At 35.2% G+C, this 24,798-nt stretch overlaps 2 protein-coding genes across 4 annotated transcripts in view; one reads left to right on the top strand and one right to left on the bottom strand.

Moving 5' to 3' along the window:
* LOC108042590 (metabotropic glutamate receptor) overlaps nt 1–24,798 on the top strand; it is a 105,398-nt gene that overhangs the window by 59,672 nt on the left and 20,928 nt on the right. The window lies entirely within an intron of this gene.
* The window catches only part of LOC108042587 (eukaryotic translation initiation factor 4 gamma 1), a 31,772-nt gene that overhangs the window by 6,470 nt on the left and 504 nt on the right, over nt 1–24,798 (bottom strand). Inside the window, exons 2-10 of one of the 3 annotated variants that reach the window (XM_017120919.2) lie at nt 24,588–24,624; nt 24,332–24,530; nt 15,739–16,509; nt 14,575–15,210; nt 14,350–14,509; nt 10,545–10,656; nt 8,162–8,217; nt 596–2,919; nt 1–241 (exon numbers count right to left, since the gene is read on the bottom strand). In XM_017120919.2, coding sequence (XP_016976408.1) covers nt 1–241; nt 596–2,919; nt 8,162–8,217; nt 10,545–10,656; nt 14,350–14,509; nt 14,575–15,210; nt 15,739–16,509; nt 24,332–24,409 — 4,378 coding nt within the window. In that variant the 5' untranslated portion in view covers nt 24,410–24,530; nt 24,588–24,624. Of the gene's footprint in view, nt 242–595; nt 2,920–8,161; nt 8,218–10,540; nt 10,657–14,349; nt 14,510–14,574; nt 15,211–15,738; nt 16,510–24,331; nt 24,531–24,587; nt 24,625–24,798 lie in introns of those variants that run through there. The other 2 variants (XM_017120920.2, XM_017120921.2) reach the window with 2 other exon arrangements.

The raw sequence follows: 24,798 nt of genomic DNA, 5'->3' as shown, positions 1-24,798 counted from the left end.
CTCTATCATAACGATCGCGTTCCATAGATCCTTTGTTATACGAGCCCTTGTTTCTGGGCCCACTGCGATCTCGATCGCGATCCCTATCAGTGCTGTTTTTATCTATTAGGGATGATAGTACAGCAAAGGGATTGGATGGTGTTGATGTGGGAGCAGATGATTGTCTTGTGCTGCTATTCCAAAGAAATTGCGTTAGTCCGCCCATCTTTTTTGTTTCTAAGTTTTGGTCAGAAAGTTTAGACTGAAATATTAAAAATTAATTATATGTTAAATACCAATTTTATTAAATAAGTAACTTTGAACTATCTCCGGCAAACCAAAGTATAAAAACACTTGAATTTATAACACTACATATTGTCATCAAGAGCAAGTTTTCGCTTTTTCATGCTGTTCTGAGCTTAAAATTAAATTTTTAAAACCGATTGAACAGGAGAGATTTAGGTACAAAAATAACAGTAAGAAGTCCTTTCAATTTACTTATCATTTCTATGCCCGGATTAAAATAAAATCATCATAATTTCATAATTTTTGATATGCAGAACTATAACTATTTCTAGAACAAAAAAAACAACTTAAATAGGTAAATAGTTCTTACCAGGCCCTCCAGTTTATTACTGTCAACTGCTTGGGAACGGCTACCTTTGCTTGTTTGCACATGCCAAGTATTGTCATCATTGTTTCCATTGGAGTGACCAGCTCCGCCAGAGCCCCTACCTTCGCCAGAATTGTTTTGCTGCTGGTGTCGCAGATTTCCGTTGTCACCACGTTGACTGTGACTCCCGCCATACCCGCTACCAGAACGAGATTCGCCGTATCGAGCATTGCCACGATCATCTCGTTTACCAGAGCCGCCCTGTGATCCAACGGGCGTAGTACTGGAAAGTGTACCAAAATACTGCGCAGAAAGCTGCTCGTTCTTTGCCTCTTTTTCAATTTGCCCCATGGTTTTGGGTGCTTCATTTCGCGAAGTTTGCCATTTGTTTTTGCGCAAATCTATAACATCTTGAAGCATAAAACGCACTCTGGAGCTTACTTTGGCACCATCTTTGTCAGTTTTTGAAGCGATTGCCTGCATTCTGGCTATCGATTTTTCCAATGAATAACACCGACTAGGGTCCTTTGAATTAACTGGGGTCTGTTCAAATTTGGCACCCACCGTTGTCAGCAGCTTACATAGGCATTCAAGCATGTCTTCAGAATGGGGATTAAGAAGAGTATCAATGCAAGAATAAATGATTTTACCGGTCAACATGGATATTTTAAAAAGTTCCCCGATAAATCGAACTGTGCCTCCGGAGCGTCTTCGTATTTTTCTTTCCTCCTCTTCTAAGAATGCCTCAAGTTCGGCTTTTTCGTTTGCATCGCTACATTTCTTTATTTTATCCACAATTGGCTGCAATTTTTTTTCTTTTGCCGTGCTTTGGGAGACGTTCTGTGTGAACTCCCGTTCTGTTTTATCTAACAAAGCATTTCGAAAGTGTGCCAAATTAGATTTGGTGCCGATTTCCATACGCTCGTCTCGCGCCTTTACTTCTGAAATAAGACGATGGCATAGTCTGGCATATGATACTGAAAAGTTTGGCTCATCAATTGCTTTTTCAAATACCAGCACAATAACTTCGTCCATTTTGTCGGGTGTATCAATTTTTAATTTTACAATCTCCTCGACAAGCGTATCGAACCTTTCAGGAGTAAGCTTGTTTAAAATACCCCGAACCCGACGAACCAATTCATCCTTTTCTTGCGTTGATTTTGTGTCACTGTCAACGTCTGATTTGTTCAAGGCTCGTGGGCGCCAGGCATTTTCATTCTCACTGAGTTTTACATCTTGATTTAAGGACAGATTAACGTGGATCATGCCTTTCATGCTGCTTCTGCCACCCCCACCCTGAACACCTGACATTGACATCTGCTTGTTAATATAATTTCCTCCGGATTCACTGTTACGATTGCCAATCATACCAACCATCGATTGAACGCGCTTATTATTATTGTTGTTGCGGATAAATGATGGCATTAAGTTCGGTTGAGGAAGAATGGATACATTTTTCACTTCTGGCTGAATTCGCGAGGCCTTTACCTCCCGTAATTGTAACAACTGATCTCGATTGTATTGTTTCTTTCCACTTGGATTGCTTGGAGACCATTGACCCTCATTATAGTTGATACAAGATGATCCAGCATTTCCTGTTTCTTCAATTTTTATATCAGTAGATTTGGCGTTTTCCTCAAGGTCCGTCTCTGGCTTTAGGTCTAAATTTAAATCGGACTGGCGATCTACATCTACTTCTGTGTTATTCGATGAAAGCAAGTCTTTTGTTGGCTCCCTAGTAGGGGCCTTTTCTAAAACGTCAACATGATCTTTAGCATTTATAGTGCTTGCTGCTTCGGTTTGACCATTGTCCAAACAAGTCTCGTCTTTTAATGCCATCGGTGATAAATTTGTGTCATTAGGGACACTTCTTAATGTTATTTCTGGTTGAGTTGCTTGCTGTTCGCTTTGGTTATCGTTAAAACTCTCATCTGTAGATTTCACTATTATTTCGGTAGACAATGTGTGTTCAGAATCTTGTAAACTTGTGTGCATGTAGGAGGAATCCGCACTGACTTCAGCGGGCGGTATTTCGTCAATACCAGCGATTTCAGACTCGGCAGAAACATTTGATGTCGGTTGACTGTTCTTCACAGTGACAGCCAGCAACTCTGTTGAAAGGTCTCCCGGGAACCCACCAGAATCTAATTCAGCAGTATTAGTTTCTTCTGATGCAGTTGGCACTTCCTTTGTAATCTCAGTATTTGATGTCGTTTGCTTCTGTTGCGTTGATTCGGATGAGAGTAATTTTTGATGCGTCAGATTTGTCTGCAATGATTCCTTAGTAGTTGCGGCAACAGGTTTTGATACTGCATCATCCGTTTCATCTATAAGTATCCAAATTAAAAAAAAAATGATTCATATGTTTGTTTACCATTCAAAAACAATGCGACTTTTTGAGTCTTAAATATTAATCTTAAATAAAAAGCTTGGAGATAAATATAATAATATATAATGACATGAAATACCAGTTACTTTTTTATTCTATTTTAATAGGATTATGCACCCAAGACAGGGCGCCACCTGCAATTGGGGTTTATTTATCTACTAGAGCTAAATTTAATTTCCTGAAAGCTTCGATTTGGAATAATTTATTATCGAATAATTATATACCGTCTTGTTCCTACAGAATTTCACAAATTTTGTCAAAAATATTGCGCTGCTTATAAATATCCAGTTCATATAGTTTTCAAGATCTCCATTCCCCATATATTCTTTTACTCTACTATAGGTTTAACAAGAAAGGAAAGCTAACTTTAAGCTATACCCTTGCAGAATATTCTGTAAATAATATTCTCCAAAATTATTCATATGATGCATTCTTAATACTCATAAAAATCCCAACTTCCTAACTTTACAAACATCAAAGTTATGGCATTTCCGATCAACCAGTTATATGGCAGCTATGGGATATGACAGACAAACGGACAGACGGACATGCTTATATCAACTCAGGACGCGATCCTGACAGTAAATATAAACTTAATAAGGTCGGGCACGTCTCCTTCACTGCGTTGCACACTTTTGACCAGAATTATAATACCCTCTGCAAGGAAATAAAAATAGGTTTTTCAATTACTAGATATCCGTTTCACTTTCTAAAAATTCGATTTTTTTTACAATAAAAAAAAATATATTCATTTAATTAGAATTTGGTTCTGAGAGTTTTAGAGTAAATTTGTACACCGTTGCAGAGGGTATTATAATTTCAGTCAAAAATTTGCAATGCAGTGAAAGAGACAGGAGAGTCGATCTAGCCATGTCCGTACGTCAGCTTTTACGAAAACTAGTCTTTTAGTTTTTAAGCTATCTGCTTAAAACCAAAAGTTGTTTTTCTATTGCAGGTAGCATATAAGTCGGAACGAGCCGAATCGGGCGACTATATCATGTAGCTCCCATAGAAATAATCGGAAATCGGATCGGTTGTCCAAAAATAAAACCCATAAAAATCCCAACTTCCTAACTTTAAAAACACCAAAGTTATGGCATTTCCAATCGTTTAGTTGTATGGCAGCTATAGGATATAGTCGGCCGATCCTTATGAAATTTGGTAGGTCGGATTGATTGGCCAAAAATTAAACCCATAGAAAATCCCAATTTCCTTACTTTAAAAACGCCTTTCTTACTTCTTTTATTTTGCGTACAATAAAATAATTTGTTTGTTATTTAGCAATAAAACTTAAACGGGAATAAAATGGGCAGCCCCGGCATTTTTCGGAAACAGCCTACTTTATTTTTACAGCAACACACGCCACTTTGAAATTTCACTACCGAAAAACTATTTATGAATTAAATTTCCCTAACCAGCAATTTTATATGTTTTAATTAATTTAAAGCTTTAAATGAACTATAAAAATACTTATTTACTAATATATTCTTTATTTTAAATATATAATTAATAATATTCACATTTCTTAGACGTCTTGTCAGAATTAAATAATGTAATCAAATAATCACTTTACAAAAAATAAGGTATTATTTCATAAACAATATTTTAAAAAATGTTTAAGAATGTAATCACGTTTTATGTATTATATATCTTAGCTGCACGCATTTACACATGTATGTGTATTTGTTTCACATTAATGTGTGGAGCAACTGTCACGTTGTTGCCGAGCCGCTATAGATAGACACAGATGATATTGAATCACACTAACACTAAAATAAAGATGTTTAAATCGATCCAATGCATGCGATTGAAACAACGAACAGAAAAACCTCCCGTCAGCCGTGGCTATCGGTCTTCAAATAATTTAAAAAGCAAAAGAAAAAATGTATTCACACAATACACTCGCATTGAGTTATAATGCCTATACTCACGAAGATCGCTTGTGCGCGCCTCAAAAGTATACGCGGAAACAACCAATGTGAATGGAAAATATCAAAGGTCTTATGCTGTGACCAGAAGTGAGCAATACATAAATTGTTCCAAGTCAATCTTCTTTGAAGAGTTATTTGTGTGTAACTTTTTTTTGGATTATTTAAATTTATTGTTCTCGATTTCCGTTTTTTTTTTTGTTTTGTTTAACCAAAATATATATTTTTTAATATTTTTTTTTATGTGAATAACATATATAAAACAAGAAAGGAAGCAAACTTCGGCAAGCCGAAGTTTATATACCCTTGCAGTTATTCCAAATTGACAACATTTCGATTTCTATGCTTATATTACTAAAAACAATGAAGCTATGTCGATTTTGCGCTGCATTTTGCCAGCGTTTCTATGGCAGCTATACGATATTGTGCTCCGATTTTTATTTAATTAAAACCGTAATTCCATAAAATTTAAATATTACCAAATCCCAAAGAACAAAAAAAAAAACAAGAACAAACATAATATTCTGTAAATTATATTCTCCAATTATTTATATGATGCATTTATAACACTCATAAAAATCCCAACTTCCTATCTTTAAAAACACCAAAGTTATGGCATTTCCAATCGTTCAGTTATATGGCAGCTACAGGATATAGTCGGCCGATCCCGGCCGTTCCGACTTATATACTGCGTGCAAAGGAACGAATGGTGTGTGCAAAGTTTCAATTCGATATCTTTAAAACTGAGAGACTAGTTAGCGTAGAAACAGACAGACGGACAGAAAAAAGACCTATTTTTATACCCTTGCAAAGGGTATTATAATTTTGGTCAAAAGTGTGCAACGCAGTGACCTATAAAGTATATATATTCTTATATCCCTATAAAGTATATATATTCTTGATCAGGATCATCTCCTGAGTTGATATAGTCATGTCCTTCTGTCTGTTTCTACGCAAACTAGTCTCTCAGTTTTAAAGCTATCGAGTTGAAACTTTGCACACAGCCTTCTTTCCTTTGCACGCAGTATATATGTCGGAACGGCCGGGATCGGCCGACTATATCCTATAGCTGCCATATAACTGATTGATCGGAAATGCCATAACTTTGGTGTTTGTAAAGTTAGGAATTTGAAATTTTCTACGGGTTTTATATTTGGCCAATCAATCCGACCTAACAAATTTCATAAGGATCGGCCGACTATATCCTATAGCCGCCATATAACTGTTTGATCTCAAATGCCATAACTTTGGTGTTTGTTAAGTTAGGAAGTTGGGATTTTCTATGGGTTTTATTTTTGGCCAATCAATCCGACCTACCAAAGTTCATAAGGATCGGCAGACTATATCTTATAGCTGCCATATAACTGAACGATTGGAAATGCTATAACTTTGGTGTTTTTAAAATTAGGAAGTTGGGATTTTTTATGAGTATTAAGAATGCATCATATGAATAATTTTGAAGAATATAATTTACAGAGTATTCTGCAAGGGTATATCAACTTCGGCTCCGCCCGAAGTTAGCTTTCCTTTCTTGTCATGAATTTTTTCACACGATATGGTTTATGTCAGATCAATTATTTTATAAGCATATCAAAGTAAAACATTTAAACTGTTTTCACAAATTTTCATCGAACAAAAAAAAATAAATGAGCTGTTCGCAGCCAAACTCCGTTGGCACCTCCAAGAAAAAAGTTTTTGCGGTGAACAGCATAACTAGTTACTGGTTCATTAGAAAAAGCCAAAAAAAAATTAATTATTAGTTAAGATGTTTCTAAAGGTAATTACGTTGAGTTTTTTTATACCCTTGCAGAGGGTATTATAATTTTGGTCAAAAGTGTGCAACGCAGTGAAGGAGACATCTCCGACCCTATAAAGTATATATATTCTTGATCAGGATCACCTCCTGAGTTGATATAGCCATGTCCGTCTGTCCGTCTGTCTGTCCGTCTGTCTGTCCGTCTGTCTGTCTGTCTGTCCGTCTGTCTGTTTCTACGCGAACTAGTCTCTCAGTTTTAAAGATATCGAATTCAAACTTTGCACACACCCTTCTTTTCTTTGCACGCAGTATATAAGTCGGAACGGCCGGGATCGGCCGACTATATCCTATAGCTGCCATATAACTGATTGATCGGAAATGCCATAACTTTGGTGTTTGTTAAGTTAGGAAGTTGGGACTTTCTATGGGTTTTATATTTGGCCAATCAATCCGACGTACCAAATTTCATAAGGATCGGCCGACTATATCTTATAGCTGCCATATAACTGATTGATCGGAAATGCCATAACTTTGGTGTTTGTTAAGTTAGGAAGCTGGTATTTTCTATGGGTTTTATTTTTGCCCAATCAATCCGACATATCAAATTTCATAAGGATCGGCCGACGATTGGAAATGCCATAACTTTGGTGTTTTTAAAGTTAGGAAGTTGGGATTTTTTATGAGTATTAAGAATGCATCATATGAATAATTTTGGAGAATATAATTTGCAGAATATTCTGCAAGGGTATTTCAACTTCGGCTCCGCCCGAATTTAGCTTTCCTTTCTTGTTTATTTATTCAATTTTTGGATTTTTGGTAACACGTTGAAGTCAAAATCATGATTTCAGCCTAAATATATATTAGTTATTATAAAAGGGAAAATAATCAGTAAACAAGAAAGGAAAGCTAACTTCGGGCGGAGCCGAAGTTGATATACCCTTGCTGAATTCTGAAATCTGTAAATTATATTCTCCAAAATTATTCATATGATGCATTCTTAATACTCATAAAAAATCCCAACTTCCTAACGTTAAAAACACCAAAGTTATGGCATTTCCAATCGTTCAGTTATATGGCAGCTATAGGATATAGTCGACCGATCCTTATGAAATTTGGTAGGTCGGATTGATTGACCAAAAATAAAACCCATAAAAAATGCAAACTTCCGAACTTTCGGCTCCCCCGAAGTTAGCTTTCCTTTCTTGATTAATATGTATCCAACCAAAAACCTTTTCACTTAGTTATCAAACAACAAAACTAAGGAAAACAATAGTAATAATTTAATTTAAAAAAAAAAGTTCAATCTCTAGTAACACCAGGCCCAAATTATATTATATATTTACTAAGAAAAACATTGGAAATAATTTGGTCTAATAAATATAAAAAGGAAGAACACATTTAGAAAACTAAGCATTAAAACTCATCCTAGATGAATAAATTTATACAAATTTAATGTATCTTAGGGCTTTTGAGATTCGGCTAATATTTGTACTTACCGGTGGTAGGAGCAATAGTAGACTCGGATACATTTTTGGGAGACACTATGGGAATTCTATAACAATAAAAAGAAGTATAAAAATTAAAGTAGAAATTAGTTAATTGAGCACCAATAAATGCTTAGCTTTTGACCTTTTAAAAAACACTTTTTTAATATTAAAATAAAACACGAAAGAAAGCAAACTTCGGCAAGCCGAAGTTTATATACCCTTGCAGTTATTACAAAACGACTATTTCGATTTTATGCCTATTTTACTAAAAACAATGAAGCTCTGACGATTTTGAGCTGCTTTTAGACATAGTTTTATGATATTATACATGGTATTGTGGTCCGATTTTTACAAAACTGAAAGCTTAATTCTGATATAGTATTTAATTACTATATCTGAAAGGAATATTTTGCTTTCAATTTTTCGATTTTCCTATGGAAGTTATATGATATACATAGACGTCCGATATTAATTTTATTAAATCCGCAATTCCCTAGTATTTAAGTATTACCACAACCCAGAGAACAAAAAAAACATTTTGAAAACAACAGTTTTCGATTATTTCTATGGGAGCTATTTGATATAGTCTTCTGATCCAGCTCGTTCCGGCTTATATACTACCTGCAATAGAAAAACAACTTTTGGTTTTAAGCAGATAGCTTTAAAACTGAAGGACTAGTTTTCGTAAAAGCTGACGTACGGACATGGCTAGATCGACTCTCCTGGTGATTCTTATCAAGAATATATATACTTTATAGGGTCGGAAATTTCTCCTTCAGTGCGTTGCAAGCTTTTGGCGGGAATTATAATACCCTTTGCAAGGTTATGATGAGACATTTTAAGTTAGTTTAATCCCTATTTTAATATAATTCAATTTTAATAAAACAAAAAATACATATTCCGAATTTAAAAAAAATGAATTCCGCTGATATGTTTAAAATGATGGAAGTTATACATTTTTTTCGGAAAATTTCATTCAAGGTATAAAAATAAAACTTTAAATTTTTAAAATGAAAATATATATATAATATTTGTTTTTTATTTTATTTTCATAATAAAAGACCAATCCCACTCCGACTAAAAAATCTACATAGAAAAGATTCCCAATACGTCTTAAATGCTACAGAAATAAATTACTAAAAAGTAAATGTAAGCTAAATAAATATGGCGGCCCACGTATTACGTTTATACACTCGCCCTTTTTGGAAATAAAAAATTAATAATAAACTATTTTATAAGAATATTTCTTTTTGACTTTTATTAAGTTGCAAAAAACATTGCTGCCTATCTACTTGACGTTAAACAAGGAGATAACCGTTACTTGGGTAAAACATTTCAAAATTAATAAATTTTTAAAACGCTCTCCTGAAAAGTTTCAATTTTCAAAGTCGGTGTACAAAATCTACTGCACAGTACTTATTTACTAAATTCCCCATGTAAAGCTGTAGTTTTTTGAAAATTTGTTTATTTTTAAAACAACAAATAACTCCGATTTTTGGGCAAAAATCAAAGGTTTTGATTTTTAAGTACCTTTAAAAATCGTAAAAAAAATTAATAAATAATAACTCGACAGCGTTACCTGTGAAAATGTGTCCTTTAAATAATGAAATTTGAGTGTGTCGATAGATATAGACTGAACAAGTGTGTTTAGTGCAGTTTTGACATATTACGTTTTGTGTTTTGTGATTTTTGGTCGTTAGAGTGGGCATAGCAACATAAGCTTGCGCTCCAACCTAGAATCATCATAAAAAACCCAAATCCCTAGCTCTTGTAGTTTCTGATATCTGATCATATGGACGAACATATAGACGGCCATGGCTAAAACTACTCGACTACTGCTCCTGATCAAGAGTATAAGCTACGAGTAACGGGGGATAAAATAGGACACGAGCCTTCATATGTGAGCTATATCGATTTTAATAAAACTCAAGGTTTTGGTTTAAAATTGAAATAAATATGTAAGACAAAAACTGCGAGTAATACAAAAAGTTCTTTAAAAATAATCTATTTAACAAAATTCCACTATTGTTCCAATTGCAGCTTTGGATGAAACATTCATAAATTATAAAGAATAATCGGAAAAATAATTATAACTTCGTTGTTTTTTTGACACATGTGGATATACATTTTCAGAATTTTTGAACAATATATTTACAGCTGTCATAGCTTCATTGTTTTTAAACGCAATATATTTAGTTATACTTATTAACGTATTCAGATTTAATATTTCAAACTAAGTTTTTTATCACAATGGTCGGCAAAATTGCAATTTCGATTTAATTTTGAGGCATTGAGCTTAAAATTAAAATAACCATTATTTCTTGTAGGAATTTTATTAATTGAGGAAGTCCTCCTTTTCTTGAAGACATTTCAATATCAAGTGATAACTTACTTTTTGCTTCTACCTCTTTGAGGCGTTGGTAATATTTCAACCGAAGGTGCATCAGACATGGCGGATACGATTGGAGTCTGCCCAACATCTTGGCGGCTTATTGATATTGGATCTGCAAAAAATGTTAATGTTAACAAGAAATGTTTTTTTAATATAACAACTATTTAAGTCTATTTCGAAAAACCAATAAAGGCGTAATACTTTTTTTTTTATCACAGTGGACGTATTGCTCCGAGAGGGAATTGAAAATTTGTTCTCAAACAAAAAATCAATTTCTATACACTTGCAGAGGGTAATAATACCCTAATTTCAGACAAAAGTTTTGGAACGCAGTGAAGGATACATATAAAGTATATATACATTTTTGATCAGAATGATAAGACGAGTCGATCTAGCCATGCCAGTCTGTTCGTTCGTCTGCGCGGTCCAATTGGAAGTAGTATATTTCATCATTGTTTCTTAACACATGGGTATGTAATGTTATATGAATAATCTGTGAGATATATTCATTTGTCAATACAATACAGCCATATGTTATGCAGTTCTAAAGCTTAGTTTTATAGCAAAACAAAACACCTTCTAACGAGGTCAAAATGCCTCGATGACCTTAAAAAAAAACAAGAAAAAAAGCTAACTTCGGGCGGAGCCGAAGCTGAATATTCTGTAAATGATATTCTCCAAAACTATTCATAAGATGCATTCTTAACACTCATAAAAAATCCCAACTTCCTAACTTTAAAAACTCCAAAGTTATGGCATTTCCGATCAACCAGTTATATGGCAGCTATAGGATATAGTCGGCCGATCCCGGCCGTTCCGACTTATATACTGTGTGCAAAGTTTCAATTCGATATCTTTAAAACTGAGACACTAGTTCGCGTAGAAACAGACAGACGGGCATGCTTATATCAACTCAGAAGGCGATCCTGATCAAGAATATATATACTTTATAGGGTCGGAGATAAGGAGACATCTTCGTTGCACACTTTTGACCAAAATTATAATACGCTCTGCAAGGGTATAAAAATAAATTTTATGTAAAATTTATTAACCAAGAGCTCTAATATATATTAATACACACGAGGACTGATCAGGGTATGCATAAACAAGAAAGGAAAGCTAACTTCGGGCGGAGCCGAAGTTGAAATACCCTTGCAGAATATTCTGCAAATTATATTCTCCAAAATTATTCATATGATGCATTCTTAATACTCATAAAATATCCCAACTTCCTAACTTTAAAATCACCAAAGTTATGGCATTTCCAATCGTTCAGTTATGTATATGGCAGCTATGGAATATAGTCGGCCGATCCTTATGAAATTTGATATGTCGGATTGATTGGCTAAAAATAAAACCCATAGAAAATCCCAACTTCCTAACTTAACAAACACTAAAGTTATGGCATTTCCGATCAATCAGTTATATGGCAGCTATAAGATATAGTCGGCCGATCCTTATGAAATTTGGTAGGTCGGATTAATTGGCCAAATATAAAACCCATAGAAAATCCCAACTTCCTAACTTAACAAACAGCAGAGTTATGGCATTTCCGATCAATCAGTTATATGGCAGCTATAGGATATAGTCGGCCGATCCTTATGAAATTTGGTACGTCGGATTGATTGACCAAATATAATACCCATAGAGAGTCCCAACTTCCTAACTTAATAAACAGCAGAGTTATGGCATTTCCGATCAATCAGTTATATGGCAGCTATAGGATATAGTCGGCCGATCCCGGCCGTTCCGACTTATATACTGCGTGCAAAGGAAAGAAAGGTGTGTGCAAAGTTTCAATTCGATATCTTTAAAACTGAGAGACTAGTTCGCGTAGAAACAGACAGACGGACAGACAGACGGACAGACAGACGGACAGACAGACGGACAGACGGACATGGCTATATCAACTCAGGAGGTGATCCTGATCAAGAATATATATACTTTATAGGGAGATGTCTCCTTCACTGCGTTGCACACTTTTGACCAAAATTATAATACCCTCTGCAAGGGTATAAAAATAAGATTTAGAAAGAAGCATGTCATAGTTTTTCCGATTGTTCCTATTGGAGCTATTGGATATAGACATGGCTATATCGACTACTCTATTGATCCTGATCAAGAATATATATATATATGGTTTCGGAAACGTCTCCTTCACTGCGTTACAAACTTCTGACCAAAATTATAATACCCTCTGCAAGGGTATAACAAGTTCGCCATAGGACAAATTTTAATCTTTCCAGTGTGACTGCATTTTTGAGAGTTCATCAGAAGGAATTGTTGAGAAATTGTTAAAAATCAACGGCTATTAAAAGATATTCTCAAGTACATTGGACAGACAACTTATTTAATCATATAATATTTAACTTCTTGCAGGCAATATCTTTGAGTTTTTTCGTTGGGGTTTTGAAACACTAAACCCTAAGAAACCCTGTTTTTCGAAAACAGACACTTCAAAAGATTTTTTAAGGATATATTTAGGTCTTGACGAACGTTCATTCTGAGTTCATATCAGAGTAAGTAAATTTCTTGTATTTTTTTGTCGATCTGAGTACCGTAGTGAGAAAAGGGCGTAAGGATTTTTATTAGCAATTTCACAAGTATGGTTTTATTTTTATAAAAATCAGACACTTATATCATATAGTTGCCTTGCGAACAATCGAAAAATAGACTTAGCTTCATTGATTATATCAATGGAGCTAGGGCGTTTTTTGAAAATTTTTGGCAGCTATATAAAATTATCCTCCGATTTTTATAAAATTTAAACCAAATTTCTGAATATACTATATCCATACCCTATCGAAATATAAAATATTTAATTTTTGTACCATCTGCAAAAGTAAAACAACTTTCTTTTTTGTTTTCAATTATTTTGCTAATTCTTTCGATGGGAAAAAATACTTTTGAGAAAGTTTTATCTACATAGCTTTAAAACTGAAAATTTAAATGTTGCTGAGGGACCATAAAGGAAAAACAAATTCTTATTGTTGATAATGTAGATGTAGTTGCCTGACTTAAAAAAAAATTTTAAGGTCTGCATTTTTTTTCAATTCTATTTAGAAACAATAATATTATGCTTGCCTGACAAATATGTATATGTATAAAGTGGCATTGCGCAAGTTGCACTTGTATCTCTCCAAATCACATTTCAACCAATTTTGTATGAATATCCGATTGGACCCGATATATGTCTATAGAAAGACAAACACAAAGAGGACTCCTTCTTATAATATGGTAATTTATAGTAATAAGTTGAAGTTTAGATTTATAACAATACATCTGATATGTTAAGAAAAACATTCTGAGTGAATGAGAAATTTTGGTATATTTTATTCTATTTTTACTGAACTTTTGCGTTTTTGTAAATAAGCCTGAGCCAATTACTAATTACCAAATTTTTTATGTTGAGATAGAAAAAAATTATTTGAAAAATAAACGCGTAATATAGTAATATTAATTAGTAATCTTAATTATTTCTTTAGCTAATAGGATTCAATATTATGAAGAAATTTTTACTTTTTTGGTTCTTATTACGCGAAAATCTTGCGTTTTAAATAAGCCGCAGTAAAACGCGAAGAATTTGTAAAACTGTAAATTGCACTTCTGATAATTGATTGTGGAAATTTGATTTTTTTAAACCTTAAATTATATTAAGTTTAGCATATTTAGCATATTGTTTAGCATTTGTAAAATGCAATAACTCCCAGTGATAATAAAAGTGCGATATATCGATCGCGTTATTGCACGCACATTAACAAATACAATACAATATTCTAAAAAAAAAAACTTTATAAGTACATACCGACGGGGGTGTAAGCTGCAGTTGTCCTTAATTCAGACCCTTGTGATGGTATATTGCTTAAATTAATATTTCCAACATCATCTTGCTGTGGAACACGGATTGGGCCATCTGAAAGGACTGTTACTTGTTCCGAGTTATCATTATCTGTATTTGAGTTTCCCTTTAAATTATACAAAAAAAAAAATGTTAAATTTTTTTTAAATGTAAAGATTTATAATTACGTGCCTTATCTAAATCGTCTAAAATATTTTTTTTAGTTGTCGGATCGATTATCTGCAAGCGATGCTGATGCCGGCGTCTCCCTGCAGGCTGCACCTGCACGGGCTGCGGCTGTACACTTGGTGGCATTACTCCAACTCCAACCATAGGAGGCACTCCCATTCCACTGCCAGGACCACCGACACCCATTACAGTGTTTGCTCCAGGCTGCACGGTGCTAGTAAGCAATTGAAGCTGCGACGAGGTAGCCCCAGGACCAGGCAGTGGACCATTGGGTCCGGACTGCACTGGCTGCAAAGTGTTTCCCACATTAACGTTCGTATTTACCGTAACGGCACTACGAGTATGTGGCGGCGGCTGCTGCTGGAGAGTTGGCACGTATTGGTACTGGTAGTAGGGCATTGGGGCGGGTGCATATTGCAAATGTGAAGTTGGAAATGTTTGTTGTCGCGGATTATATTGTGTGTATGGTTGTAGCACCATGTTCTGGTGAAGGGACTGTGAGTACATGGGTTGTACATGGAGATGGCGACCGCTGCTAGCACCTCTTGGGACATTCTGTGTCGGTGGTCCTCGAAATATTCCGCCACTTGGTGGATTAGGACGGTTATTCCCAGAACTGTTGTTTCCGGTTGATACATACTGAAAATATGTTAAAGGGAAATTAAAAATCAACAGCAAGGACGTGGTAGGAGCTTGAAATGAAATTGAACATTATCGTAAAATAAAAAAGTTATTAAAAAGAAAGAAAAAGGAACTGTTTTTTTTTACACCAACTTGAACAATTTAAACGACAAAATGGGGAACAGTTAGCAATAGAGAAAAACATATATATTAACATTTTTTATTCCCCGAAACGAATTATCAATTTGTTTCGAAGTGGAATATTATCATTCACATTAATCCAATATACCCTTGTGATCTTTATGTAATAATAAGAAGATTTATTCACTAGTTTACAAATATTTATTTAAGTTACTTAAAAAAAACATTTGTAAATATCCTATTTTTCCATAACTGTTGTCAAAATTGTCCTATTGCTTGGAAATAATTCTGAACGTTTGAATGACTTTAAATTTTGAAAATAGTTATTTTAAAGTAAGGAAACTAAAACAAAACTTAATGTAAAATGCATCTGTTCCGAAAATCACAGTATTTCCGATGGTTTACCTCTGCTGTCGATGCTTGGAAGCTATTATTTGTTACCAAACTACTGTTTTTGAAATCATACTTTCTACTCGTATCAACAGAATTGACGCTAACACCAACGATATTCTTGTCGTGCATGTAGTTTGTCCCTGCTGTAGTCGTGCCCAGAGCGACACCCATAGTTGATCCTATGTGCGAATTAGGCAACGTTATTTGACTGTTATTACTGGCTCCGTTGCAAGAACTCGTTCCATTCCCGACTACGGGGATCGAGGTATTTGTTACTACTGTTGCGCAACCGATGTGGTTGCCATTTTTTGTAATGTCCGGTACATTGAGAAAGCGAACGTTTCCATCTAGGCATCCAGGTATTGCCCTGTGATTGGATAGGTTGTAAATGGCGGTCGAATTCAAATCACCAGACGTTAGTTGACAACTATTTACTGTCAATATGTTGGAGCCGTTGCATATAACCGTTGATTGCTGGGCTCCAACAGGTCCTGAACCAGATATAGATCTATTTACAACGTTCGCATAGCTTTGTTGATGCTGCTTTGTTTGCTGGATATGATGGGATGGTGGTTGTTGCTGGTGCGTCAGGTGTGGGGTCTGGTGAGCATTCTGCGCTGTTGCCTTAAGAATGGAGACCACATTGTAAGCCTTATTTATCTGAAACTGAGGCTGTGATGTAGGATGACTATGCTGCTGTTGCAGGGGCTGCTGAAGGGATTGTGGCTTTGAAGATGGCACCTGTTGAACGTACTTTTTGGTCTTTTTATTGGCTGGCAAAATCTACAACAGATCACAAGAGTAGGGATATTTCCGGACTGTAGAATTTTATTAGCAATAATTTTTAACTTAAAAATGTAGTCAAAGAGTACAAACATAAAACAGCAAAACCAAAATTAAAAAAAAAATATTTTTAATTAATTAAAAAAATATTTGTTTTAAAAAATAAAACAAATTTGCGGCCTTCAAACCGTTCTGTACTCAAAAGTATATTGTTTGGAAAATGTGAAAAAAAAACACAAAAAAGAAAAAACAAAATGTCTTTATTGTTGTTAATTAATATAGAATTAAATTTCTCCACGATGTAAGATGTATTTCTATACTCCTGAGTGGTGATTTAGGAATTCTTAAAATCTGATTGGGTTGCTTTCAAACAAAGGTTTTTTTATTTTTTTAACGCGGAACCCAACACGTTTTTATGCTGAATCGCGCTTTCTTGACGCAACCGATTGGGTGCGAATCAAGCAAAGAAAACCACATACCTCAAATTTTTCAGTTTAACGACCCAATGCTGGGAATAAAGAACGTGAGGAAATTCAACATTGAAATTGATTTTAATATTGCTTAGAAGAGGAAAACCACTTACCTAAAATAACCAAAACCCTCTAATCGGGATTTTTTTAGAGCACAGTATCTTTTCGAAATCCCTTTTTATGTAAAAAAAAAAAACTAAACAAAAGCAGCTTTTTTACTTTGACTATGAGCCCTACGAGCAAATAGGGGACCTACAAAACTAACTACATAAGTTTATCCCTGGATGTCGACGCCGCTCGTTTGTATTAACCACCAGCACAAAGCATTGTCTATAGGGTCCTTCCTTGTGAAAAGTGGTGTTGTTTGCAGTTAAGTTTCATTTACTATAGTTGTTTCCTTTTCTAGTATGCATTGCCATTACATACATTTTTTTTGGTAATTGATTAAGTAACTTCTGTGCAATTTGTGAATAGAGCTGGAAAACAGAATTCGTATACCCTTTTTTCAGCCAAAAGTTCGCTACGCAGTGAGTGCGTCTGTCCGTTTCTACGGTCTATTGGGTGTCGTGTGTTTATTGCAATGGTGTGTTTTGCCAAACAGTTTGTATGTTTAAGGAGACGTTCCCGGTATCGATTTGAGGAGTTACAAATCGTCACCGGTACCATCGGCACTTCCGTGTCCTGGAACATAACTTGATTTTCCACATAATGGTGTCACAGCATCGTCCTGAGACCCTTTGTAATGTACATTTGCACCGTTTTAGTGATGAATTACAGGCCGTGCTCCAGCAATGGATTCCCCAGTTTAATGTCGGGGTGACAATGGCCCTAAAAAGCCGCACCTTGGCTAAAAGGTATAGGCCGCTTAATGGACGAGGAGCCAGTCCATTTTATCATTTTGTCCTCGCTGACCCACAGACTCGATCAATTTGTCCTTTGCAACGAAAGCGATGATCTAAGGAAACTCCGAGGTAAGTCACCTTTTCTTCGACCTTGAGCCTATTCCAATCAATGTAGAGGCTACGCGAACACCAAGGGCGGAGAGCAAATGTGGCGTGCTGCGTTTTGTCAACTTATAGCGCAATATTGGAGGATCCGAAGTGTAAATTGTGTACAGGACCGGACCAAGGACACTTTCCTGTGGGCGTTGTCCAAAAAGATGTCTAAGGCAAACCTATTATCCAAGAATGATACAATGAGCTCCCAGAATAACTCAAGCAAATGCGGGGTTAGCGCAATTAAATAAAAATCGGACATCTACATCATATAGCTCCCATAGGAAAATCAAAAAAACAAAAAAATTAATATTAAAAAAGTTTATTTTGCGGTTTTTCTATTTATTAAAATATTCCTTTGAGATATAGAAATTATTTACTATATCAGGATTACGCTTTTAGTTATGTAAAAATCTGACAAAATTCAGCTCAAAATCAACATAGCTTTATTGTTTTTAGTAATATAAGCATACAAATCGAAATGTACTCTTTTTGTACTAACTGCAAGGGTATATAAACTTCGGCTTGCCGAAGTTTGCTTCATTTCTTGTTAATTTTTTCTTGTCCGATGGGAGCTATATGATATAGTCGCCCGATCCGACTCGTTTCGACTTACTACCTGTAATAAAAAGAAAACTTTTGGGAAAGTTTCAAGCAGAAAGCTTTAAAAATGAGGGTCTAGTTTGCGTAGAAACGGACAGACGGACGGACATGACTAGATCGACTCTCCTGGTGATGCTGATCAAGAATATACCATATATACTTTATGTAGTCGGAAATGTTTCCTTTACTGAAATGCAAGCTTTTGACTGAAATTATAATACCCTCTGCAGGGGTATTAAAAAGCACAAGAAAATTCAATCAAAAGACAAACGTAAACATGCAAAACGTCATTGAAGATCATAGAGATGTACTCAACACCACAATTGAAGGACGTGCAAACCAACCATTTCAAAACTAATCTGCAATTGGCTTGCAAACCAACAGATCGCCATCTTCAAAGCATCTCGCACACTAAACCGAGCCCTGGAAGGCGCTGAAAATGCACATTTACGGGACATCGGAAAACTTTTGCCGACCAGTACCATACTTCCTCTGTGGAGGGCTCACCCAAATCGAAGCTGAAACTATTTCCTTACCAATTTTTTTTTAGCCAAAGGAAATCGGGAAAGTTATCGGGGATCTGAAACCGAAAAAGGCTCCGGGCGGTGACTAATAACACCAAAAATGATAATTAAACTTCCAAACCTTGAGGATATTTGTAAATTTTTCAATGGGATAGTACGTCTCGGCAACTATCCGAGCAAATTGAAAAAATCTATCATAATGATACCGAAGCCCGGAAAAGACCATCCTACAGACCAATAAGTTTATTATCGTGCCTGTCTAAATTGTTCAAAAAATGCCTCCTAACACGCTTAATACCATATCTGGAAGTACACAATGTTACCCCGGCACATCAATTTGGCTTCCGTCAAAGCCATCAGAAATACGCACAGCCTTCGAGCATCGGGAATAATCCTCGATGTATCTCAAGCTTTCGACCGAGTCTGGCTCGATGACCTAATGCATAAAATCAAAACACACTTGCCTACATACACTCATAAGCTACTTGAGGTCTATCTCAACAACAGAGTCTTCGCAGTAAGGTGCAACACAACAACATCTGACGACTACATTATCAAAGCTGGAGTCCCGCAAGGAAGTACAGTTGGGCCTACTCTGTTCGTCCTATATACAGTGGATATTCCTACGAACAAGCAGCTAACAACATCTACGTTAGCTGACAACACAACAATTTTAAATCGCTCGTGGTGCCACGCCGAGCAACAACACAACTAGCCAATCACCTCATCGTAGTTGAGAGGTAGCTATCTGATTGCACTTAAATAAATGAACAATTCAACTTTTTTTCGAGACACGTCCGGACAATTGCTACCTGGCAATATTTTTGAATATTTCTTTGTACAAATTTAATAAGACATTCTTCGAATGTCATACACTAATGTACCATTCGTTGAGTAAATACATTTTAACTGTGTCGTCTTCCTGACGACACAAAAACATGGTTTTTTCGTATTATTTGAATAATAAAATAGAACCGGCGGCGGCAGCTAAGCCGTCGAATTTGTCGGGGGCCGTTGTCAATTCTTCAATTTTTATTTTTTTCCTTATTAAACTTATATTATACTCCTTATCCAATAATTAAACAAACATAAAATTTCAAGAAATTAAAAACAAATTAACACTTCTTTTTCTGAGAAATCATTGATTACATTTTCCTTACATTGTTTAAAAAAAACTAAACAGAATTCTTCTGCGAGATCATTATCTTCATTTTTTAAATTTTTATACCCGTTACTCGTAGAGTAAAAGGGTATATTGTATTCGTGCAAAAGTATGTAACAGCTAGAAGGAAGCGTTTCCGACCCTATAAAGTATATATATTCTTGATCAGGGTCACTAGCCGAGTCGATATAGCCATGTCCGTCTGTCTGTCTGTCTGTCTGTCCGTCTGTCCGTCCGTATGAACGCTGAGATCTCGGAAACTATAAAAGCTAGAAGATTGGAATTTTGCATGCAGATTCTATGAGTTCCTACGCAGCGCAAGTTTGTTTCAAAAAGGTGCCACGCCCCCTTAAACGCCCACAATCGCTTATATACGATTTTAAAAATTTAAATATTTCGGAAAAGTAAAAATGCAGTTTTATTGTGTTTTTCAATACCTATCGAAATGTACAAAAAATTTTTCAAATCGGACCATTCGTTAAAAAGTTATGCGTGATCAAAGTTTCTATCTCCATCTCCCTCGCACTCCCTTTACCTGAGTAACGGGTATCTGATAGTCGGGGCACCCGACTATAGCGTTCTCTCTTGTTAAATTTTTAAACTAAAAAATATGAATAAACAAAAACCTAGCATAAACCTTCTTTGCATGTTTCGTAATTATCATGTATAAATATGACTTTATTAACATTATGAGGACTGAGCTGCGATCGTTTTTGAGAAACGGTAAGTCCAGCAATCGAAAAACTCGTTCACTAGGTGTGCTCGTTGCCGGAATACACACCCTCTGTGAAAGCTTCGATAAGAATAATAATTCCATAGTATTAAAAAATTACAAATTCCCAAAGAACAAAAAATACAATTGAAAACAACAAAATTATATTTTAAAAAAAATGTTTCCGATTCTGACTTATGCTCTACCTGCAATAGAAAGATTACTTTTGGAAAAGTTTTAAGCAGATAGCTTTACAATTGAGGGACTAGTTTGCGTAGAAACGGACGGACAGACGGACGGCTAGATCGTTGCAAACTTTTGACTGAAATTATAATACCCTCTGCAAGGGTAACAGATCTTAAACAATATTAACAAACTTAAAAATTATTACTGTGATAATGTCCTTTAACATCCTAAAACTCATTTAGCAGAATATGATAATATAATTTTTCTAACAAAAGTAAATCAATTTAAAATTTATAATTCTGCGAGTAAAACTATAGAAATTAAAAAAAATAGAAGGCCATATTGGTAATATTCGAATTACACCTTAAAAAAATAGAAATTAAAAGTTATTTGCTCGTATTTATTTATTGAAAAATAGCGATCACAGTTAATAACAGCTTTTATTCCTAATGTCTATCTACCATATATAGTTATAAACCAGCAGTAATCGGCCATCATATTTTCATTCCATCTTCCCTGTTATCTTTCTTTTGAAATTCGTAAAGCCTGGTAAAAACGTCGCCTTGCTCTTCGCTGTAAGCTATAAGGCTTTCCAAGCTTAAAATAATATTTGATCCATAAAATTAAAAAAATGTTCGTCATTTATTCCATTAAAAAATTGTAGCCTTAAGTTGTTCTTTACTTAGTCCGTGAAATTTTCTTGTAATATATTTAAAGCAGGTTCCTTACTTGTTCAATACCTGTTTTATTAAACCCACGGCCAACGATTTTCTTTCAGGCCAAATGGTCCTTGCCCAATGCTGACTTTTATTTTTGCGGTCTCAGAAGCAAAGAAAGCCGGTATACTTTGTACAAAAAAAAGAAAGTGGACTTGAAGTCTACACACACAACCCGATTATGCTGTTTATTTTTATACCCTTGCAGAGGGTATTATAATTTTGGTCAGAAGTTTGTAACGCAGTGAAGAAGACGTTTCCGACCCCATAAAGTATATATATTCTTGATCAGGATTAATAGGGGAGTCGATATAGAAATGTCCGTCTGTCCGTCCGTCCGTCTGTCCGTCTGTTTCAATACCGTTTGCGGGCTCAGTTTAAAAGCTAGCGATCTGAAACTTTCACACTCGTCCTAAAACATGTGTACGCAAATCAAGTTTGAAAATCGCCCCGATCGGACGCCTATATCCTATAGCAATCGGATATATCTCGCAAGAATTTATGATATTTCGAGCAGTGTAAAAGCTATTGACATGAATCTTTCCCAATCGTATTTTTTTATGCATACCTTGATCAGGGTAAAAGCGCGTGCCGATCGGACGTCTATATCCTATAGCTCCCATAGGAACAATAGGGTAAAATCCGTCCAAATTTGATGTTTTTCAGAATATTTTGCGCAGTGTAAAAGCTATTGCTATACATATTTTCAAATCGTATTTTTTCATACATTCCTTCATCAAGGTAAAAGCGCGTGCTGATCAGACACTATGTCCTATAGCTCCCATAGGATATTTCGCACAGTATATAAGCAATTGACATGAATCTTTCCAAATCGTATTTTTTTATGCATACCTTGATTAGGGTAAAAGCGCTTGCCGATTGGACGGGTATATCTTATAGCTTCCGTAAGAAAAATGGTTAAAGGCTGCGAAAGTATCCCTTTTTTTTCCATTTTTATACCCTTGCAGAGGGTATTATAATTTTTGTCAAAAGTGTGCAACGCAGTGAAGGAGACATCTCCGCCCCTATAAAGTATATATATTCTTGATCAGGATCACCTCCTGAGTTGATATAAACATGTCCACATGTCCGTCTGTCCGTCCGTCCGTCTGTCCATCTGTGTGTCTGTCTGTTTCAACGCGAACTAGTCTCTCAGTTTTAAAGATATCGAATTGAAACTTTGCACACACCCTTCTTTCCTTTGCATGCGGTATATAAGTCGGAACGGCCGGGATCGGACGACTATATCATATAGCTGTCATATAACTGAACAATCAGAAATGCCATAACTTTGGCGTTTGTAAAGTTGGGAAGTTGGGGTTTTCTATGGGTTTTATATTTGTCCAACCAATCCGACCTACCAAATTTCTTAAGGATCGGCCGACTATATCCTATAACTGCCATATAACTGAACGATCGGAAATTTCATGACTTTGGTAAAGTTAGGAAGTTGGGATTTTTTTGAGTGTCAAGAATGCATCATATGAATAATTTTGGAGAATATAATTTACAGAATATTCTGCAAGGGTATTTCAACTTCGGCTCCGCCCGAAGTTAGCTTTCCTTTCTTGTTTATTTTGAGCTTTTGAAATTGTTTCGTTAAATTTGTTTAGTTTGGTCAGTGGGTACTGGTCCATATAACCGGCTTTTTCCGACTACCTGCAATAGAAAAAAACAACTTTTGGGAAAGTTTCATGCAGAAAGCTTTAAAACTTAGGGACTAGTTTGCATAGAAACGGACGGACGGACATGGCTAGATCGACCATTCTGGTGATCTGATCAAGAATATATATACTTTATAGTGTCGAAAATGTCCCATTCACTGCGTTTCGACTGAAATTATAATACCCTCTGCAGTGGTAAAAAATTAGCTGTTTATTAAGCAACCGACTATTGATAACTGTGCTCCATTTTCACGTTTGTTTTTTTTAATTATATTAAATTATAAATAATTTTTTTTCAAGCAAATTTCAGCAAGGAAGCCCACTTAAATAAAATTCATTATTAGTGAAAGCAACCCAAAGGCAAATAAAATACACTAATGCCTTTTTACTCTACGAGCAACGAGTAAATATTATATAAAACGCCTAGCTCAAAATTAGTTTGGACACAAATATCGTTATTTACTTTACTAGAAGTGCGACACCATTTTATATTAAATATATTTGGTACGTCCAATACCGAAAGAAAGGCATGCGGTGGGCAGCTAGGGCACACAGCCTTCAGCTGAGCTTCTTTTTTGGTGCAGAAGATTCTTAACCAGCAAATGGACACCAAAAAAGGGTGGCTATTTAAGCTGTAATCGGACATTAGGAAAAAAGATTAAATCGAGAAACCAGCAGAAATATTTTTAAACAAATATCAGGCATATAAAAATATTAACAGACATGTGAACAACAAATGATTTGAGGAAAGGGATATAAATTTCAAGTTTAAATTATCAACTTGACTTACCATATTTTGTGCTGAATGGGGCTGCATGACTTTCGCTATATCTGATTGTGTTGATATAGTTGATATAGCTTGTTGCATTACGTATAATTAGTTAGTTAGTAGTATAGGAAATCGCCAAAACGGTCAACCTTGCCGTTCATTGACGATTTCTGGGGCGATTTTGGACCCACTTAATAAGTCGTCACACAACCATTTGATTCTACAAAGGACATTAATTAAAATAAATTTTCTTCTACATGTACTTGAAATAGTTTACCTGTTAATAGATTGGTGTATTACTTCCAGAATCGTAACTGAAATTCGAAAGGAAAAGCACGTATAAAAACAAGCAGCGAATATCTAAATATATTTATAAAGTACCCATTTATAGATGTTAATTGGCATAGTGACCATAGTGACAATTATTTTACTTTAATTTCTTCTGTTTTTACGTAAAAACAAACTTTTTCGAAGTGTTGAGTTCTAAA

This window comes from Drosophila rhopaloa, unplaced genomic scaffold (assembly GCF_018152115.1).
Source record: "Drosophila rhopaloa isolate 14029-0021.01 unplaced genomic scaffold, ASM1815211v1 contig_203, whole genome shotgun sequence".
NCBI classification, from domain to species: Eukaryota; Metazoa; Arthropoda; class Insecta; order Diptera; family Drosophilidae; genus Drosophila; species Drosophila rhopaloa.
This window is presented reverse-complemented; position numbering and strand designations above follow the sequence as displayed.